Raw genomic sequence first — 21,354 nt, 5'->3', positions numbered from 1 at the left:
TGGATCAGGTGAGATATATATTAACAGCTTCCCTGGTATTTATTCCACCCTGCAGAATTCTGTACATAAACAACGTAAGTACTGTAATAGGAGCAGGAGTCGGCCATTCGGCCCCTCGAGCCTGCTCCACCATTCAATAAGATCATGGCTGATCTTCGACCTCATCTCCACTTTCCCGCCCGATCCCCATATCCCTCGAGTCCCCTCGAGTCCAAAAATCTCAATCTCAGCCTTGAATATACTCAATGACTGAGCAACAACAGTCCTCTGGGGTTTGTCTTAATTAACCCTTAACAAAGCCTTAACATGCTAATTTTTTGCTCGGGCTAACTTGTGCACAAAACTGATAGCATGGCAGCAAAGGTCCATTACTGTTTTTTCTACCACTATTCCTCCATAATTCACTCAAATCTACACTTTTTTTTTTTAAATTAAGGATTACACGCAGATTAAAAAGGGGGAATCATCCGTCTGTTTTCCTGGGCCCAGGACTGAGGACAGCAAAATGGAATCGGACACTAGAATTCCTTCATGCCCTTCATCGCATAGGATCGTTAGAGACTTTTAAATTAGATCACAATGCCACTTAAAAAAAAAATTAATAGGCCCAACTGGAATGGGATAATTAAATTTTAAATAAATGACTAGATAGAAGCATCCAATGACAATCTTTACTCATCTATTACAATACATATTTACAGAGTATACACACACTACACCATTACCCTATGCCGCGTTGAACAATGGATATTATATTAACTATTTGCCCCTCAAATACAAAGCAGCTTCCACTAAAATGAATGGTTTTGTGTCTTGTATTATGCAGAGGATGAAGGTCAGGACTTTATGGTCATTGAAAAGAGTGGCCATAATGGCCAAACTAGAAGCCGATGAGAAATCACAGCAAGATTAAATCTTCTGAGTTTTGAGCGACGGAATCCCCAAGAAAAAAAATCAAAAAAGACAAATGGTATGTTGCAATCATTTTTCAATGTGGGAGCATGTTTAAAGAGGGGAATTGTATTCGTTTGAAAACCAAATGTCTCAACTTTTTTTTTTGTTGCCAATTTTCTTCTCTCCTGAAGGGTCGGGTTTGTGTCGGAAGCCCGCCAGAAACTTTTCCGTGGCGCCATCCTTCACGTTCTACATTCTAGGCGGTTTGACAGTGGAAGGCATCACAGTGAAACCTCATCCTCTTCTTGCCCGAAGCCCACACACCGGAGTTCCAGCGAGCATCACAGGACAACAAGCATGGGTGGGATCCCGGACTTTACTCTTCCCTTGCAAATAAGCACTTGACCGTGGAGGAGGCTCCAATATTTCTTTAATATCATTGAGTATAATGGGTTTTGAAAATATTTTTCTATTTACTTTAAAATAGTCTGGTTTTGCCTGGTTACACAGATTTAATCAATTGTTGTGTTGTGCTACTGTTTTTACTTTCTATTGAAAAGGAGGAACCTCTGCAATCACAAAAGGTAGCTTGCAAGTCCAAACGTGTACAGACCAACAGGCAGAAACACTGAGGCGGCGTCAAACTCAAGTGCATGAAATTCTTGACATCCGTACAAAATATCAGCAGAGGAATGATGTCGCCATTAGACTGCACCATCCAAAAGGATCAATGTGGAGCTTCTCTTCACTGCCCGAGTATCTCGGAGTAGAAAACCAATCCGGCTCCTATTAAACTTGCTGAGAAGACCCCGTGATGACCAAAACATGTCATTCCTTTCAAAGATTGTAGGATGCAAGGAGCGTGCATCAGTACCCACGCCAAGTCCCTCTGGTAAAGAATGACTCCCACTACTGGAATTTGCACCACCGCACCACCCAGTGTGAGCAAGTTGCGTGGTTAATGATTGCTCAGATGATGCTGGGTTGCTAAATCTCTTACACACTGTTAATTCCGCACCTTATACAGCTTATTATTGGGTGGGGTAATGAATAAAATACAATCGCATGATGCATATATATGTTGCAAGTGGCTGGCCTGCTTCTGCCAATAGTGACTCATTAATTATACCCAAGGCCAAGTTAGCAATTGCAATCGCTTTGTTTCTCCTCCTTTGGTCGATACAGTACCCTTGGATTAAATCCTCGTTTGACTCCATCCCAGCCATCCTCCAGTGCAATCTCTCCTACTTTCATCGAATCATAAATACATTGTGTTAATTTCACAAAGGCCTGGTCTACATTGGTGTTATTTTTGGCGGAGGTCTCAATGTAATCCAGACCCAGTGCATCTGCCAACTTCTCTGCTTCTTCACGAGACACATCACGTTCGCCTGTTAAGTCGCTTTTATGTCCAACCAAAACGAAGATGGTCTTGTTGGGATAAACGTGGTTATTGACTTCCTTCAGCCATTCCCTGATGTGCTCAAATGACTGCCGATTGGTCACATCAAACATCAGAAGACCTCCAACAGAGTTCCTATAGTAGGATCGAGTAATTGATCTGAAACACAACATTGTTTTAATTGAATAATGGTTTAGAAACAAATCAATAATTCATCATGAACACACTGACTGCAGACACATTCACAATATTCAGGTGGGCTACGGGTGGCTTTGATTGCTCCTTGCCACCCATGTCTATACACTGAAGTTGCCCAATTCAGCAGTTGCTGACGAGATTATTTTTCCTTCCTCATTTTGTTTCTCCCACCCTCCCATTGTTGCCTAGCTCAGAAGGCAGGCAGGTAGGTTAGCGCGAGTGCGATTGAAAATGCTCAGCAGGTCAGGCAGCACCTGTGGAGAGAGAGAAACCGAGTTAACGTTTCAGGTTGACTTGTTCCTAGGCATCACACAGTGACAGTGTGTGTGACTGTCTGCTGGTTGTCTCTGATATTTGTCCTCATCAGTGGCTCCCTAGAAAGTCTAGTTGAGGTCAAGAATTGAATGTTTGGCAAAACACTTACATCCTGCACTAAATGTGCCTCAGGTATTCTGACAACCCAGGATCTACAGCTTATAAAAAGATAGACTGGGAGACTTTCAAACCCCATTACACGTGCAATGGACCAAGGTGGATTCCAAGTAATCTGGAGATACACAAGCAGGATCAAAAACATTCTCCAGCATTAGATCAGACACTTAATTAGGTTGCCTGCATACCAGTTTGGAACACAGGGCCCCAAGGATCAGGCTTCATGCAATACTGGAAGAAGGGATTAGACTACTAAACTTGGAGTGAAGTCTTGGCTGTAATCACTCCCGCAACCAGGAACAATGCCGATCAGATTCTTCTCTCCCCATCGCTCCCGAAGGCACAGACTCACCTTCAACTATAATTCCATTAGCTCCTGCTACCTCGCCCACGCCGGAGCCTGGACAGTAAATCGTCAGCTTGCTATTTGCTTATGAGAACATCACAGCCAAGCCTGATCCGGTCGTCGCCTGACATTCACACATGCACCTTTCAGTGAGTAGGAGTGGCAGCCCTGACAGCCTCTCGCTCTCCTCCCAATAGTAGCCTCCCCAAGAGCAGTAACTTAGCAGAGTTGAGCTTGTGATTTTTCTGGTTAGCAGGATTCAGTAACACATCAAACAACCCATTTACCCAAAGGGAGAAGACTCTCAATACTTTCTCAATCACTTTTACCACGCTGCCCTCCGTTAAATCTCTGGGGCTTGGTACTTTATAGATCAGCAAATTTATCCAGTGAGTAAAAAGAAAGACTTGCATTTCTATAGCGTCTTTCACAACCACCGATGTCCCAAAGTGCTTTACAGCCAATGAAGTACATTTTGGAGTGTGGTCACTGTTGTAATGTAGGAAACGCAGCAGCCAATTTGCACACAGCAAGGTCCCACAAACAGCAATGTGAAAATGAGCAGATAATCTGTTTTAGTGATGTTGGTTGAGGGATAAATATTGGCCCCAGGACACCGGGGATAACTCCCCTGCTTTTCTTCAAAATAGTGCCATGGAATCTTTTACATCCACCTGAGAGAGCAGACGTGGCCTCAGTTTAACATCTCATCTGAAAGACAGCACCTCCGACAGTGCAGCACTCCCTCAGTACTGACCCTCCGACAGTGCAGCACTCCCCTGGGAGTGTCAGCTTAGATTTTTGTGCTCAAGTCTCTGGAGTAGTTAAGCCATATAGACCATGCGAGTCCCTGGCTCAATTCTCGGCCTGTGCTTAATTAGTTGATCTCAGTTGAGGTTATGTCGGGGACACTACGATTGGCATTAGCTCCCAGGAGTCACTGTGAACCAGTTGACAGGGGAAGTCAGGCGGAGTTCCATCTTGCTGTCCAGCTGGAATTCTGCACCCTTGGATCTCGGGTGAGAACTCGACTGGGCTTAGTTGCAATGCTTTAGTGGTTAAACAGCCGACCGATTCATGATCTGGCCTCATACATTGAAAAATGGCCACTTGGGCAAGGTCCTGGAGACTGCCTGGCAAAAAGAACTGCACACCAGCAATAACCAGCTTGAGGGGAGAAGGAGAAGGAGTGGGAGAATGTAGAAAAAAAAATAAAATGACTTCTCTTTTCTCCACTCCCAGAGCATTATTCTGCTTGAAGATGTCAAGATGATGTCAGAGCTGGGCGAGGCCAGCGAGCGAGTCTGGCCCACGCGCCCATAGTGTGCATTTGAAACTCAGCACCACACTCGTAATGTGGGCACGGGCGTGTCCGCTGCTCACCATTACTAGCGAGGTCAGCTGCGCCGCCATTTCAATATTAAAAAAGGCGACAATTCTGATCTTTGCACAACAAAAGTTGACAATTCAGAAACCAGCTCCACACTCCGTGACCAGCGACACAAGCTCGAACCGTGGCTGGATGCGTAGCGGACAACAGAAACCCAAGCCTTTACGCTTCACCAAACCCTTTCTGACAAGGTTTTGCTGGCATGCAAACAAACAATCATTGCAGATTCTCCAATGGCTCCCAGCACTTGTTTTCAATTTATTCTGGTCAATTGCATTACCCTGCACTCGGTGCTAAAAGTAGCATCTGCATTCCAGAACTCATCCAAACAAATCCCCAGTGCACGTGCCAAAATGTTATTACCAGTTTAAAGATGCACTGTCATCAGGAATTTAGGTTGTGGGCCAGAAATTTCCTTTAAGAACATAGGAATTAGGAGCAGGAGTCGGCCATTTGGTTCCTCAGCCATTCAATAGGATCACGGCTGATCTTCGACCTCATCTCCACTTTCCTGCACTATCCCCATATCCCTCGATTCCCTTAATATTCAAAAATCATAGATTGAGTTGCACCCGAAGATTTCAGCAATTTAGTGAAGATTAAATGTTTTCTGTCCCTCTAACTCTCACCCCATCTCTTCAAAAAGCTGCCGATTCGTGGTGAATTCTATAGGCGTTGGTCCTCCTCCATTAGTTGCCCAAGTGCGAGTGTCTAGACAACGGGGTGGCAACAGAATTTTGATGGTGAATGGCATCACAGTCAAGCACAATCTTGTCCTTGATCAGTGTACGTGCGCGCGCACACAGACACTTTCCAGCAGGGGTGCGGTGCTGAAATCAGGAGCCGGAGCCCTGGCTGATTTTCCCCCTCCGCTAAGCCCAGGAAAATTGAACGTTTTTTAAAAAATTCATTCACGGGACATTGCCCATCCCTAATTGCCCATGAGCCGCCTTCTTGAACTGCACAGGGCAGTTAAGAGTCACATATAGGCCAGACCAGGTAAGGACAGCAGATTTCCTTCCCTAAAAAGAATATTAGTGAACCAGATGAGATTTTAACGACAATCCAGTAGTTTCATGGTCACCATTACTGATACTAGCTTTTTATTCCAGATTTATTTAGTTAACTAAATTTCCCAGGTGCTGTGGTGGGGTTTGAACTTATGTCCCTGGATCATTAGTCCAGGCCTCTGGATTACTAGCCCAGTAACATAACCACTTGTAGCATACTGACTAGGCCAGTCAGTTTAACCTCGGCAGTAGGGAAGCTTTTAGAAACAGTAATCAGGTACAAAATTAAGTCACTTGGACAAGTGTGGATTAATTAAGGAAAGCCAGCACGGATTTGTTAAAGACAAATCGTGTTTAACTAACTTGATCGAGTTTTTTTGATGAGGTAACAGAGGGTTGAAGCGGGCAATGCGGTTGATGTGTACATGGATTTCCAAAAGGTGTTCAACAAAGTGCCACATAATAGGCTCGCCAGCAAAGTTGAAGCCCATGGAATAAAAAGGGACAGTGGCAGCATGGATACGGAATTGGCTAAGTGACAGGAAACAGAGTAGTGGGAAACAGTTGTTTCTCCGATTGGAGGAAGGTGTTCCCAGGGGTCGGTTCTAGGACCACTGCTTTTCTTGATATATATTAATGACTTGGATGTGGGTGTACAGGGCACAATTTCAAAATTTGCAGATGACAAAATTTGGAAGTATAGTGAACAGTGAGGAGGAGAGTGATAAACTTCAGGAAGACAAACAGGCTGCTGAAATGGGCAGACACGTGGCAGATGAAATTTAACACAGAAAAGTGTGAAGTGATACATTTTTGTAGAAAGAATGGAGAGAGGAAATATAAACTAAATAGTATGAACAGAGAGACCTGGGGGGTATGTGTGCACAAATCATGAAAGCAGTTAAAAAGGCTTACGGGGTCCTGGGCTTCATAAATAGAGGTATATAGAGTACAAAAGTGTGGAAATTATGATGAACCTGTATAAAACACTGGTTCGACCTCAACTGGAGTATTGTGTCCAATTCTGGGCACTGCACTTTAGGAAGGATGTGAAAGCCTTAGAGAGGGTGCAGAAAAGATTTACGAGAATGATTCCAGGGATGAGAAACTTCAGCTTCAATTACATGGATAGACTGGAGAAGCTGGGTTTGTTCTCCTTAGAGCAGAGAAGATTGAGAGGCGATTTGATGGAGGTGTTCAAAATCATGAGGGGTCTGGACAGAGTAGATAGAGAGAAACTGTTCCCATTGGTGGAAGGGTCAAGAATCAGAGGACACAGATTTAAGGGGATTGGCAAAAGAACCAAAGGAGACGCAAGAATTTTTTTTAAATTTTTTTATTAAATAGATAAACTCAGCGGGTTAGATTTTCCCAAACCTGTCGGGAGGAAGGCGGGACTTCCCCTTTCGGGTTTTTGACCCGCCTACTTCGACGTCCAGCCAATCCATGCGATTTTTCCTCGATTGACCTTGTTAAGCCCGCCCAGCGGGCTCAGCAGGCCAATTAAGGGCCACCCGGCAACAGGTGACATCACAGACTGCAATTTCATCTGTCAAGAGTTCTTGACAGATGAAATATCAGTGTTTCACAGCTGTTTGAAGCTGTCAAACACTGACAGTCTGAGTTCTGACATGAGTCCTTCTGCGCAGACTCAGTTAGAACTCTCAGCAGCACTCAAAGCTGAAGGCCGTCACTTTTCACAGATCGCAGCCATTCAGCTTTAAGTGCCGGCTGAGTGATGCGCTCCCGACGGCTACAGGAAGAAAGGCTGTTAAGGTAAGTACAGGTAAGTAAAAGTTCTTTACACGCTTTAGACACACCAAAACACACTTACCTTTACACTCATGCACCCATCACTCACCTGAGCGCCGACATCGCGACCCCGCCAACTCCTTCAACCCGACGGCCCGCCTGCTCTAACCTGGCGTGGTTTGGAGCCGTTGGGAAACCCACACAAAACCCCTCAAAATAGGGATTAGGCTAAAAACTGCCTGTTAACAGGCAGTTAATTGGCACTAATCCCTTCCCGCCTGGTTTCAACGGGTCCCAGTGCGGGCCAGGTACCCGCCGCCCCTGAAACTTACGTGGGGTGGGATCCCCAAATTCAGGATTTCCCCCCCAACCCCACAACACGCCTGAAACCCCGCCTGACGGCGCCACGAAAATCTAGCCCAGCAAGTGGTTAGGATCTGGAATGCACTGCCTGAAAAGGTGGCGGAGGGATGAATTCATTAAATATATTCAAGGAGTTGGATATATTTCTTGAGGCTTAAGGGATCAAGGGATATGGGGAGAAGGCAGGGACAGGGTACTGAATTTGGATGATCAGCCATGGTCTCATTAAATGGCGGAACAGGCTCGAGGGGCCGAATGGCCTACTCCTGCTCCTATCTTCTATGTTTCTATGTAATTTAAAGATCATATTCTAAACATTGTTGGTCTGTAGGACCAGAGGCTGCTTTGCTCCCAACTTGGTGACGACCAGCGATTTTCCTGAATTGTTGTCCAGTATTCAAGTAATAGGAACAAACATTTCATTAACTATAAAAATCATACATTTACATAATTTGTTCAAGTCCTCTGCATCCCCCATGGGCAAATGCAGAGGATTGGTGGAAACATGCTAAATAGTTGCAGATACACACAAGATACTCGGCATCTTGAAGGGCAAACTCCTTTACTTTTTATTTAAACTTAACTGACTCTTCGTGGGCACAATACGCTAGTACTTAACATAATTTTAACGAAATTGATTTTGTCAATGCTCTACCTTAACAAAATTTCAAAATTTGCAAATGATACAAAACTTGGCAGTATAGTGAACAGTGAGGAGGAGAGTGCTGGGATGATGGACAGCGTTGCTTTGTGTACACTGTCCTAATTAGAGTTGACACCATCAGGATTGGGACTAAGGAGTCTGGTGTTAGGCGTAGCTGTCTGGAAATTCCCAATGGTCATTCACACGAGGACTGTAGCGTCAGACTGAAGTGGTTTCACTGCTCACCAATGCTGCAGTTACAGTCTAAATCCCGAGTCAGCATCCAGCACGATACCAGAGGGAAGAGTAGCGAGACTCCCTGAAGGGGGAAATCGGACTCGGTTTCGGAGTCAGTTTGAGCATCGACACCCAATGTACACACAAGTTTAGCACAATGTGAAGGCACAACAGTTTGCCCTGTGCTAAATTCATAATGGGAATGCACTGTAAAAGATGGATGCCAAAAGGCTGTTTTATAAAAAATTTAATTCATTTGCTCCATTCACCGCTGCGTCTTAAGCATGGGGAGCCATTAATTATTGAGATTGTTAATGGCTCTGATTAATTAATCATCAGATTGAGTCGCCAGCCATGCTCCTAGCCCCAGTCTGACCCGTCAGTCAAATTTTGGCTTTGTAAAAAGGTGGCAAACCTACTCTTTGTGTAGTCAGCCTGAATGTATTGGTTATGGGTGCCCTTTGTCCTGTTCAACTTGAAATGGAAAATCTAATAGGAACAGCCCTTGATTGCTATTGAGAATGACCGGTTCATCTAGAACAGTTTCTGACACTGCAAAAAAAAACGACTTGCATTTCTGCAGCGCTATTCACGACCACCGGACGTCCCAAAGCGCTTTACAGCCAATACTTTTTTTTTCCCCTGAAGCGCAGTCACTGTTGTAATCACAGAATCACAGAAACCCCACAGTGCAGATAGAGGCCATTTCAGCCCATCGAGCCTGCACCGACACATATCCCACCCGATCCCCGTAACCCCTACACCAACACATATACCACCCTATCCCCGTAACCCCACATATTTAATCCCCCTAACACTAAGGGTCAATTTATCATAGCCAATCAACCTAACCCGCACATCTTTGGACTGTGGGAGGAAACCGGAGCACCCGGAGTAAACCCACGCAAACACGGGGAGAATGTGCAAACTCCACACAGACAGTCGCCCGAGGCTGGATTCGAACCCGGGTCCCTGGCGCTGTGAGGCAACAGTGCTAACCACTGCCACCGTGCTAATGTAGGAAACACGGCAGCCAATTTACGCACAGCAAGCTCCCATAAACGGCAATGTGCTAATGACCGGATAATGTTATAGTGATGTTGATTGAGGGATAAATATTGGCCCCAGGACACCGGGGAGAACTCCCCTGCTCTTCTTCAAAATAGTGCCATGAGATCTTTTACGTCCACCTGAGAGCAGACGGGGCCTCGGTTTAACATCTCATCTGAAAGGCGGCACCTCCGACAGTGCAGCACTCCCTCAGCACCGCACTGCACTGGACTGGAGTATCAGTCTAGATTTTGGTGCTCAAGTCCCTTCTGATTCAGAGGCGAGGGTGCTACCAACTGAGCCATGACTGACAGCAGCTGAATAGAAGGGCTGGGATTAAAAACACCTTCCATCCAAAGGATTCAGATCAAAGAGCGGTGCTGGTCTCCTGGAAGGAATATTCACACTGATCAAATTTATGAACCTTCTCTTATAGAACATCTGCTAAAATAGAAATATTAAATTGCAAAGACAATTGTCTTGCTGATTTAATTTAATGCTAGCCTGCAAAGTAAAATGAAGGTGACCTTTATAGAAAACAAAATGAAGTATTTGATGGAATATTTAACCTCCTGCTGGACATAATTCACGTTACTGGGCCTGTCGTTACAGAAAACTCGACCCTGAATCATTATACAAATAATAAGTATCAGCCATGTCTCAGTGGGCAGCACCCTCGCCTGAGTCAGAAGGTTGTGGGTTCAAGTCCCGCTCCAGAGACTTGAGAACAAAAACCTAGGCTGACACTCCCAGTGCAGTGCTGAGGGAGTGCCGCACTGTCGGAGGTGCCGTCTTTCAGACGAGATGTTAAACCGAGGCCCCGTCTGCTCTCTCAGGTGGATGTAAACAATGTTTCCTTTAAGAGCGCTCCAAGGATCCCGCGCAGCTGGCTTTTCAATACAAAACTGCGCAGGCGCGGTATGCTGAATGGCCCCTGCAGCCCCTTAAATATTAGAGGGAACATTGGACGTGAAATATCTTATTTTAAACAAGACCAGGGGAGTCCTGGCCAATGTCTATCCCTCAACAAAAATAACTGAAAACAAAGCAGATTACACTATCATATTGTCACATTGCTGTGCGCAAAGTCCACACTTCTTAACAAGGGTCATTGGAAAAAATCAGGAGCAGTGACACGGGCTGATTTTTCCTCTACTTCGCTCGAGGCCAACTGTGGTAGCCTCACTGCAACTAATCCAGCAGAGACCAGGGGTTAAACTTTGGACCTTCCCAAACTGTGTGACTCAGTAGGCAATACAATACAATGAGCCTCTGAAGAACAAAGTGCTTTCCTTTAGTGTGCTTCAGTAAAGTTAAAATAACAAAAGGGCATTTCCCCACCCTCATGGCCAGTGGGCAAGTACACTGTCTGAGGTACTTAATCATACAGACCAGGAAGGCAATCATTTAAATTCTGGTTCCTGCTAAATTTTGGATGAGACGTTAAACCGAGGCCCAGTCTGCTCACAGGCAGATGTAAAAGACCCCACAGCATTATTTTGAAGAGCGGGGAAGTTCTCCCCGGTGTCCAGGCCAATAATTATCCCTCAATCAACATCATTAAAATAGATTATCTGGTCATTTTCACACTGCTGTTTGTGGGAGCTTGCTGTGCGCAAACTGGCTGCCGCATTTCCTACATTACAACAGTGACCACACTTCAAAATGTACGGCATTGGCTGTAAAGCACGTTGGGACGTCCGGTGGTCGCGAAAGGCGCTATAGAAATGCAAGTCTTTCCTTCTTTCTAAATTAACTGATCTAATCCAGGACACGACTAGGGGCAGCACAATGGGCTCGATGCTAAGCCACACATCAGGAATTACTGATCTATGCTGTGTTACATGATCAAAACTCAGACAGCAGTGGGGGGAGGTGCGGCAAGGTGGCTCACCACCACCCTCGAGGGCAATTAGGGATGGGCAATAAATGCCGGCTTTGCCAGCAATGCCCACATTCCAGGAACTAATTTTTTTTTTTTTTTTAATAAAAACTAGCGTTGCGCATTCAATAATACAAAGATGAAAGTTAGGGTCTGCTTCAAAAAAGACAGAATCACAGATACAGTTACATTTTTCCAATCAGTGTACCATACCTGCTTAAAGATTATTCAGCTAAAAATTTTAATTGGAAAACAGTACCAACAGTTGTTAGACTTGTGCTCTCAGCAATGGAATGTTCTCCACCCTCTCTCAAAATTACTCAGCTTTTAAAATGGATCAACCGTCTAGCCAGTGAGTAGTTATGCGATGCAGAACTTAAAGATCCCAGGTTCAATTCCTGGTCTGTGCCGAGTAAAGTAATTGCAGCCTAGACGGCATTAGGAGCATTATAATTGGTCTAATCCCCGGGTTAGGCAGCAAGTATTCCAGCATTCATGTTTGTGATAACTGCCCAGCAATCCCTCCTTGAAAGTGCGTCAGAGCGCTACGGGTAGTCCCAGGACTGGGCTGGCTGGAATACTCCCTGCAATTGAATAGCCGACCAAAATTCAGCTTCAAAGCTCATGCGGGAATAATAACCACTTGACAGGAGGAACCAGAGGGTGACTGGCATGACAGCAAAGGATCAATAGCTTCAAGAGGGTCAAAGAGAATAAAATACAACACACAACCCAAAAAAGAGTGGAGATCAGACAGGTAATCCAGAATGTTTTTGATGTCTCTCAAACTAACTTGTTTCCCGGGAAATAAACATCTATCTGGGGAAAAACGGGGAGCCATCTATTTCTAATCCTAGCAAGAATATCAACACCAAAGGTTCCCCCCAACCTCCGCCTCTAATTTCCCTTTACCCCCCCCCCACTTCTGAAAGTGGTGATTGATGTCTTCAGCCCCCATGGTCCCACGCTCTGGAATTCCCTCCCACAACCCTTGTGCTTCAGCTCCCTTTCCGCTTTAAAAGACCCTCCTTAAAACCCATCTCTGGTCAAACTTTTGTTCATCCGCCCCAAATATCTGCTTCTTTGGCTCAGCGTCCACTTTTTGATCGCAACATTTCTTCTCCACCACTTTCACATATTGTTGATGCTGCTGAATAGCCGGTGTGTGAGAGACCCTGGACAGTGATCTTGGCCGTCCATCCGTGAGGGAGGGACAATCACAGCTGACCCTGATCCAAAGTCCATAATGTGGGCATTTCCAATGAGGATCTGGTGGAGAGCAACCAGAGGGTTGGCAATCTGGTCATTTTTAGTGGCACTCACTGGTCTGTGGGACCGAAGCCAGTTGTAATGGCCTGCATGCAAAACCTCGCAGTTTACAAATAAGTCAGGACCGTCGGTGCTCCTAAAAACCTCAATTGGTGCACCGCCTAAAGTGGAATCTGTTCAGATCTCGACAATGCAACAATTTCACCCGCCCTGTTAACGGAGCGGTCACCCTAGAAATAAGAAATCGTCACTCTACATCTTGCTCTATTCCCTATAAGTTCTGTCCTAGCCCCAGAGAATAGGCAATTGATAACTCCACAGATAATGAAGCAGTCTATGCTCACATGCAACAAGACCTGGACAATGTTCAGGTTCCTCTTTTGGTAAAACCATAAATTTAGACAGATAAAAACTGTAAATAAACCATTAAAACTGTAAATAAACCAATAAAACTGTAATAAACCAATAAAACTTCAAATAAACCTTAATAATCAAATTAAAATTTGGTTCTCCAGCCCAATCATGCACTCCAGTCCCCGCGGCGCCCACCGGTCACGAAAGTGATCTAGCGCGCCGGCGGACACCGCGTGCTCCAGCTCTAGGGCCACCCGGGCGCGAACATGGCCACGGAAGAGAGGGAGGCAATCCGGCCGGATGACCCCCTCGACCGCCCGCTGCCTGGACCAATTAATGGCCTTCTTCGCCAGGCCCAGGAGCAGACCCATGAGGAGGTCCTCCGACCTGCCAGCTCCCCTCCGCACCGGGTGGCCGTAGATCAAGAGCGTGGGACTGAAGTGCAACCAAAACTTGAGGAGCAGCCCCTTCAAATAATGAAAGAGGGGCTGCAACCTCTCACACTCGATATAAATATGAAACACGGACTCCTCCAGACCGCAGAACAAACATGCGGTCTGGGAGTCCGTGAACCTACTTAAATACCTATTGCACGGGACTGCCCTGTGCAACACCCTCCAGGCCAAGTCCCCAATAGAACAAGGGAGGACTCCCGCATAGAGAGCCCCCCATTGGGGACCTCCGCCTCCGTCGGAAGGTAAAACGGCACGCCACGGCGTGTCCGGACGGCAGGCGAAGATGGCAAAGTGGAAGGTGTGCAGGAGCAGCCCGTACAGGAAACCCCTCCGTGCGGAATGAAAAGGCACGGAGGGTATTTCCTCGAGACGGCTCAAGTTGTGAGGCGCCGGCTCCCGAGGGGGGGGTCGGGGCTGGGCGCCGACAAGGAATTCCGTCCGAACGGGGGAAAGCTCAGACGGGATCGCCCCACACGCCTGAGCCACCTCGATACACCTAGTGGTGCCGGGGCGTACTTTCGCCTTTATCGACTCGATGGCATCGGCCGCGAGCCGGACGTTTACCCAAGACATGCGCCTCGCCAACTCCTCCGGCGCCATCCAGCCCACTCCTCCGCCATCGAGCAGGTCCCCGACTCGAGTCACCTTGCCAGCCACAGCTCTGTGCTCCGCCAGCCACCCGAACCTGCGGACGTGGAGGTGCGGATTCCTGAACAGTGGCTCCCGAAGGACAGCCACCATTCCTGTCGGGGGAGAGCTGCGCCTGGAAGCGACCCGGTTCCAAACCCATAGCAGTTCCTGGTAGAAGACAGGCAGCCCCCGCAGGCTGGCACGCGTGCCACCCACTTCCACAAACAGGAGCTGCGTGTCATAATTGAGGCCACGCAGCTGGCGGAAAAAATACGTCGCCAGCGCGCACCATCTTGGAGGAATCTCAACGTACAGGTATCTCTGCAGCGTCTGAAGACGGAAAGTCGCAGCCTGGGTGCGAAGGCACACCAGCGCCTGACCGCCCTCCCTAAGCGGGAGACTCAGAGCCGCAGCAGAGACCCAGTGCATCCTGTTGTTCCAGAAGAAGTCGACGAGCTTCTTCTGTATCTTGGCGACAAACGCAGGGGGAGGGATCAGAGTAACCAACCGGTACCACAACATGGCGGCCACCAGTTGGTTTATGACCAACGCCCGACCCCTGTAGGACAACACTCGGAGCAATCCCGTCCAGCGACCTAAGCGAGTGGCGACTTTGGCCTCCAACTCGTGCCAGTTCGCCGGCCAGGCGTCCTCGGCCAGGCTGAGGTAGACTCCCAAGTAGAGGAGGTGCTGAACTCCTCCGGCAGGGAGTCCACCTGCCACTGACCCACCAGGAGTCCAGAACATTTCCCCCAGTTGATCCTGGCGGAGGATGCGTCCGAGTAAATCTGCTGGCATTCCCGCATCCTCCGCAAGTCAACGGGATCCGTGACCATGAGGAGCACGTCATCGGCGTAAGCCGAGAGGACCACCTCCACGCCCGGCCCTTGCAGAGCCAGTCCCGTCAACCTCTTCCGCAAGAGGCGCAGGAAAGGCTCCACGCAAATGGCATATAACTGGCCGGACATGGGGCATCCCTGACGCACCCCCCTCCCGAAGCGAAGGGGCGCCGTCAAGGACCCGTTAACTTTAATCAGACACTCCGCGGCAGCGTACAGAAGTCGGATCCGGGCGACAAAATGCGTCCCGAACCCGAATGCGCGCAGAGTCCCGAAAAGATACTCGTGATCCACCCTGTCGAACGCCTTCTCCTGATCTAGGGAAAGGAAGGCGACCGACAGACCAGCCCTCTGGGAATGGTGGAGCAGGTCCCGGACCAGATGGATGTTATCATGAATAGACCGGCCCGGGACCGTGTAGGACTGGTCGGGGTGGATCATGTGGGCCAGCACGGCGCCAAGGCGAGCAGACATGGCCCTGGCAAAAATTTTATAATCCGTGCTGAGGAGGGAGACCGGGCACCAGTTCTTAAGAAGCCGGAGATCGCCCTTCTTAGGCAGCAGGACAATCACTGCCCTGCGCCACGAGAGGGGCATCTCCCCGGTCGCCAAACTTTCCCCCAGGACCCGCGCGTAGTCGCCCCCCAGGACGTCCCAGAACGCCCTGTGGAACTCCACGGTCAGCCCGTCCAGCCCCGGGGACTTCCCCCTAGAGAGCTGGCGGAGGGCGCCGGTCAGCTCCTCCAGACACAGAGGAGCATCCAATTTTTCGGCGCCCTCCAGGCCGACCTTCGGCAGGTCCTCCCACAAAACTCTGCGCGCGTCCTCGCTGGACGGATCCGGAGAGAACAGAGCCCCGTAATAGGCACGGGTCTCCGCGCGGATTCCCTCCGGATCCGAGACCGGAGATCCGTCGTCGGCCAGCAGCTCCAGGAGCTGCTTACGGACCCCCCGTCTTTTTTCCAGTGAGTAGAAGAAGGGGGAGCCGCGGTCCAGGTCCCGCAGGAACTGAATCCGCGACCTCACGAACGCGCCTCGGGACCCGACGAGCTGCAGGTCCTTCAGCGCGCCCTTCTTCTCTTCGTACACCAACCGCAGGGCCGGGTCCTCGACGACTTGACCGAGACGGGACTCCAGGTCGAGCACCTCCTTCTCCAACCGCCCGACCCTGGCTTCCCGCCTCTTGGTCGACCCCCTCGCATACTCCTGACAGAAGAGACGGACGTGAGCCTTGCCCACGTCCCACCATAGCCTCAAGGAGGGGAAGCCCCCCTGCTTCCTTCTCCAGCCGGCCCAGAACCGACGAAACGAATCCTGGAACCGCGCGTCCTCCAGCAGCAGGTTGTTAAAATGCCAGTACGCGGACCCCCCCCCCGCGCGCAGCGGAACGAGCTCCGCCCACACCAGGTGGTGGTCCGCACACGGCACCGGACGCATGGAAGCCGCCGGAACGCAGGAAACGTATGCCCTGGAAATGTAAAGGCGGTCGATTCTGGACGCACCTCTCCCAGGCCTCACACAAGTGAAAGCGCTGGAGTCGGGATGGAGATTTCGCCAGACGTCCACCAAGTCGAGGGACCCGACCAGGTCCCTCAACTTCTCCATCGCCGCCGGGCATCGCAGGTGGCCGGTGCGGTCCCTTGCCTCGAGGGTGCAATTAAAATCCCCCCCGAGGACGACGCACTCGCCCGCGTCGATGGAGCCCAGAAGAGTGGACACTTCTTCAAAGAAGCGCGCTTGCTGCGCACCGGCCCCAGGGGCGTACACGTTCACTAAATGGAGCGGCACGCCCCCCAGGCGAACAGTGACCTGGAGCAAGCGGCCCGGCACGAGCTCCTTGACCCCCAAGATCTCCGGCTGAAAATGCGGGGCCAGCAAAATAGCCACCCCACTGGAAACATTGGAGAGGTGACTCATGCTGACCCCTCCTTGCCACTCCAGGAGCCACGTGGCCTCGTCTCCCGGAACGGTGTGGGTTTCTTGCAGGAAGCACACCGCATACTTCCCGTCCCGAAGGACCGAAAAGTTATTAAATCTGCGGCTAGCTTCCCTGCTGCCGTTGATGTTGAGGCTGGCTATGGTTATCTTCATTTCAGAAGCATAATCCAACCCCTACTTAACTCTAACGGGGAATGTTCAGGTTTGGGCTGATAAGTGGCAGGTAACATTCACACCACACAAGTGCCAGGCAATGACTATCTCCAACAAGCGAGAGTCTAACCACTGCCCCATGACATTCAATGGCATTAGCATCACTGAATCCCCCAACATCAACATCCTGGGGGGGGTCACCATTAACCAGAAACTTAACTGGACCAGCCACATAAATACTGTGGCAACAAGAGCAGGTCAGAGGCTGGGTATTCTGCAGTGAGTGTCTCACCATCTGATTCCCCAAAGCCTATCCACCATCTACAAGGCACAAGTAAGGAGTGTGATGGAATACTCTCCACTTGCCTGGATGAGTGCAGCTCCAACAACACACAAGCTCAACATCATCCAGGATAAAGCAGCCCGCTTGATAGGCACCCCATCCACCATCTTAAACAGTCACTCCCTCCACCACCGGCATACCGTGGCTGCAGTGTACCATCTACAACATGCACTGCAGCAACTCGCCAAGGCTTCTTTAGCAGCACCGCCCAACAAGCTCACATGCAGCTGCCATCTGTTTTCTAAAGGAGAGAGTCATTGGTGAGCCTGGGTGAAAGGGCTCGCCTTTGGACAGCACCTCAATGCTGTCAAACACAGAATTCATCAGTCAATAAATTATGGGGCCTGTCCCTTTAAGAAAACCGGCAGATGAAGAGTCATGCACTGACGTCATCGGACACCGGCTTTCCCTTAATTGGCCGGCAAGCCGGGCTTAACAAGGCCAATCAAGGGAAAATAGCATCTATTCATCAGATGTCGCTGGGGATGGGACTAGAACCTGGAAGGCAGCAGTCCCGCCCCCAACTCATTTCAGCTGGTGAAATCCAGCCCTTTGTGTTCTACTCACAGCTTACTGTCCCACCCAGTTCACTGCCCCACCCAGCTTACTACCCCACCCAGCTTTGTATCATCAGCAAACTTGGATAATTAATTTAACTTTCTCATTAACATAAAAAATATACACTTGGTACATATTATGGAGTCCATAAATTGAGAAGTCACTGATCTCATTTTAGAACTTATTGTATGGAGATTCTGATTGATTTCAGTACTTTGATTAATTCAGTAAATCAGTTTCAGATTGTTAGTTTGGCTCATTTGGCAGCACTCTTGCTGCTGAATCAGAAGGGAATGCAGAAGAAATTTCTTTACCCAGAGAGTGGGGAGAATGTGGAACTCGCTACCACAGGGAGTGGTTGAAGTGAATAGTATCGATGCATTTAAGGGGAGGCTAGACAAGCCCATGAGGGAGAAGGGAATCGAGGGTTATGCTGATAGAGTTAGATGAGGAAAGACGGGAGGAGGCTCGAGTGGAGCAGTGGTTTGGTAACTTCCTGAATGGACAGAACTGTGGTGATCAAAACACAGACGGGCTAGTTTCTTAAAAGGGGAAACTCATGAGGAGGATCCAACTTGGCTTCCAATTCACACAGCAAGTCCCTGAAATTCAGATCAGTTTAAAATCAGACAGACAATGTTGAATTTCCAAAACAGCAACAGAAAATGCTGGGAACACTCAGCAGGTCAGGCAGTGTCTGTGGAGAGAGAAAAACAGAGTTAACGTTTTGTCAGAAAGGTCCCAGACCTGAAACGTTGACTCTCTCTCCGCGGATACTGCCTGACCTGCTGAGTGTTTCCAGCATTTTCTGTTGTTATTTCAGATTTCCAGCATCCGCAGTATTTTGCTATTGCATGTTGAATTTGCAGTTTGGTTTAGTACTGTATTTAATAAACACTTTAATGAACAATGCAGCCTTGTGGAGACACCGTATTATTTGAACTTTTACCCTCGTCCCTTAGTGCAGCTGTCTATTCCTTCCTGACTCCCTGTTCTACAAACATTTGGTTTTGGCAGATTTGACTGTAGAATTGGAAGACATTAAATATTAAAGACTCCGTCATTCTCATTAAATAGCAAATTACAGTTTCCAACTTCAACCACGTTGGAAATATTAATCTGCAACAATTACCTTCTGTAAACAGTATCGCCTCACACAAGTCAACAAAGGAACACACCGAGACACTGACTGCAGCCGGGGCACATTGCGACAGACACCACCTTTCTCAGGAGACTTTCATTTTATGACATTTTTTAACCTCACAAAAAAGGACTGGATTAACGCTACATTTGCCCAATGACAGGGTCAGCCGTGGCTCAGTGGGCAGCACTCTCTCTCGCCTCGGAGTCAGAAGGTTGTGGGTTCAAGTCCCACTCCAGAGACTTGAGCACAAAAATCTAGGCTGACACTCCCAGTGAAGTGCTGAGGGAGTGCTGCACTGTCAGAGGTGCCGTCTTTCAAATGAGACGTTAAACCGAGGCCCCGTCTGCCTCTCAGGTGGATGTAAAAGATTCCATGACACTATTTCGAAGAGGAGGAGAGTTATCCCCGGTGTCCTCGGCCAATATTTATCCCTCAACCAACATCACTAAAAACAGATTATCTGGTCATTATCACATTGCTGCTTGTGGGAGCTTGCTGTGAGCAACTGGCTGCCGCATTTCCTACATTACAACAGTGACCACACTTCAAAAAGTACTTCATTGGCTGTAAAGCGCTTTGGGATGTCCGGAGGTCGTGAAAGGCGCTGGAGAAATGCAAGTCTTTTGTCTTTTCAATGCTGAGTTACAAATATTTTAAAGGATGTATCCACTTTAAGAAAGAGTTGCATTACTATAGCGCCTTCCATGACCACCGGACGTCCCAAAGCGCTTCACAGCCAATGAAGTACTTTTTGAAGTGTAGTCAATGTTGTAATGTAGGAAATATTTCAGGAGGGCGGATAGTTTGTACTGGGAGAAGGAACAGAAATAGCACCGCTGTTGCAAAAGCTTTAAGTTGCCCTGCAATGCAAAGTTACTCAACTCGTCCGAAAGCGTTCAAGGAAGTAATTCCTGAAACCGCAAAAAGTTTCGTCAACCGACTGAGAGAGAGGTTGAAATAACAACAGAAAACTATTATAGGAGAGGGCAGGGTCGTCTCTGTGCCCAAAGCTGGAAGCTGGAAACCGAAGCGCCGGGCTGACCTGAAGCGTTCCTGGCCAGCGGTGTCCCACAGCTGGAGTTTGATGGTGCAGCCCTCCTCCACCTGCACCAGGCGGGCGTAGAAATCCACCCCCACCGTGGGGTCCTGTACCTCGCTGAAGGTCCCGTCCGTGAAGCGCTTGAGAATGGAAGACTTGCCCACGGTAGAGTCACCCAGCAGGATAATGCGGAACTGGTATTGCCAGATGGCGTCCATGATATCGCTCAGTGCAGCCAGATTCCTCTCTCCCCAACACCGCACCAACGATAAACTTTCCTCGCATAAGTTCTACCCCGTGACGGAAGTGAATATTCTTCTATTCGTTGCTCAGCATTGGCTCCGAGTTTCCCTCTATCATGTGATAGCTCCCAGCACCTCCGAACCACGTGTGGGACAGGTTCTCTCACCCTATTTCCGTGTCCAATTATAAACCCACAGGGCAACAGGTAATACCAAGCAAAAACGAAGAGTTACTAGATTGCCAATCGGACTGGTGTGGAATTGTTTTTCACTATGGGTACTTGTACTGTTAATATTGTTGATTTGTCTGTAAAATTTACCACTGCATTTGTACTGTTAATCCTAAAGCTGTTTTTAAAGGCTTTGTTTTGGTTAATGATTGTAATGGATTTATCATGTAATTGGTGAGTTGCAACAAGTACTATTATTAGATTTAAATAAAAGAGGAACAATAAAAAAAAACCCACAAGGCAACAGGTAATACCAAGCAAAAACGAAGAGTTACTAGATTGCCAATCGGACTGGCGTAAAATTGTTTTTCACTATGGGTACCTGTACTGTTAATATTGTTGATTTGTCTGTAAAATTTACCACTGCATTTGTACTGTTAATCCTAAAGCTGTTTTTAAAGCTTTGTTTTATTGCGGCTAATGAATGTAATGGATTTATTATGTAATTGATGAGTTGTAACAAGTACTACCATATTTAAATAAATATGTTTGACTCAAAAAAAATAAACCCACGGGGGGGTGGGGACATGACCAAAATGTGTTTTTTTTATATTGGGCAAT

General features: G+C 48.1%; 1 protein-coding gene across 1 annotated transcript; it reads right to left on the bottom strand.

The window, feature by feature from the left end:
* Window positions 1–657: 657 nt before the first annotated feature.
* Window positions 658–20,764, bottom strand: LOC147103446 (ras-related protein Rab-39B-like). The gene is made up of 2 exons (XM_085963032.1): window positions 20,325–20,764; window positions 658–2,455 (listed from the first exon to the last, which is right to left on the bottom strand). Exons 1-2 carry the CDS (start codon window positions 20,537–20,539, stop codon window positions 2,035–2,037), a joined length of 636 nt encoding a protein of 211 aa, XP_085819158.1. The 5' UTR covers window positions 20,540–20,764; the 3' UTR covers window positions 658–2,034.
* Window positions 20,765–21,354: the final 590 nt, after the last annotated feature.

The sequence above is a fragment of the Somniosus microcephalus genome, chromosome 20 (genome assembly GCF_052327205.1).
Source record: "Somniosus microcephalus isolate GS21.2 chromosome 20, FLI_Smic_1.0, whole genome shotgun sequence".
Taxonomy (NCBI): domain Eukaryota; kingdom Metazoa; phylum Chordata; class Chondrichthyes; order Squaliformes; family Somniosidae; genus Somniosus; species Somniosus microcephalus.
Note: the sequence above shows the minus strand (reverse complement) of the source record. Positions and strands in the feature narration are given on the sequence as shown.

What these genes read in the sequence shown, in the direction of transcription:
- LOC147103446 (XM_085963032.1), bottom strand. Translation starts at nt 20,539, where the DNA reads ATGGACGCCATCTGGCAATACCAGTTCCGCATTATCCTGCTGGGTGAC. An exon ending in GCTGGCCAGGAACGCTTCAG is followed by an intron (nt 2,456 to 20,324) that starts GTCAGCCCGGCG and finishes GTTGTGTTTCAG; the next exon opens with ATCAATTACTCGATCCTACT.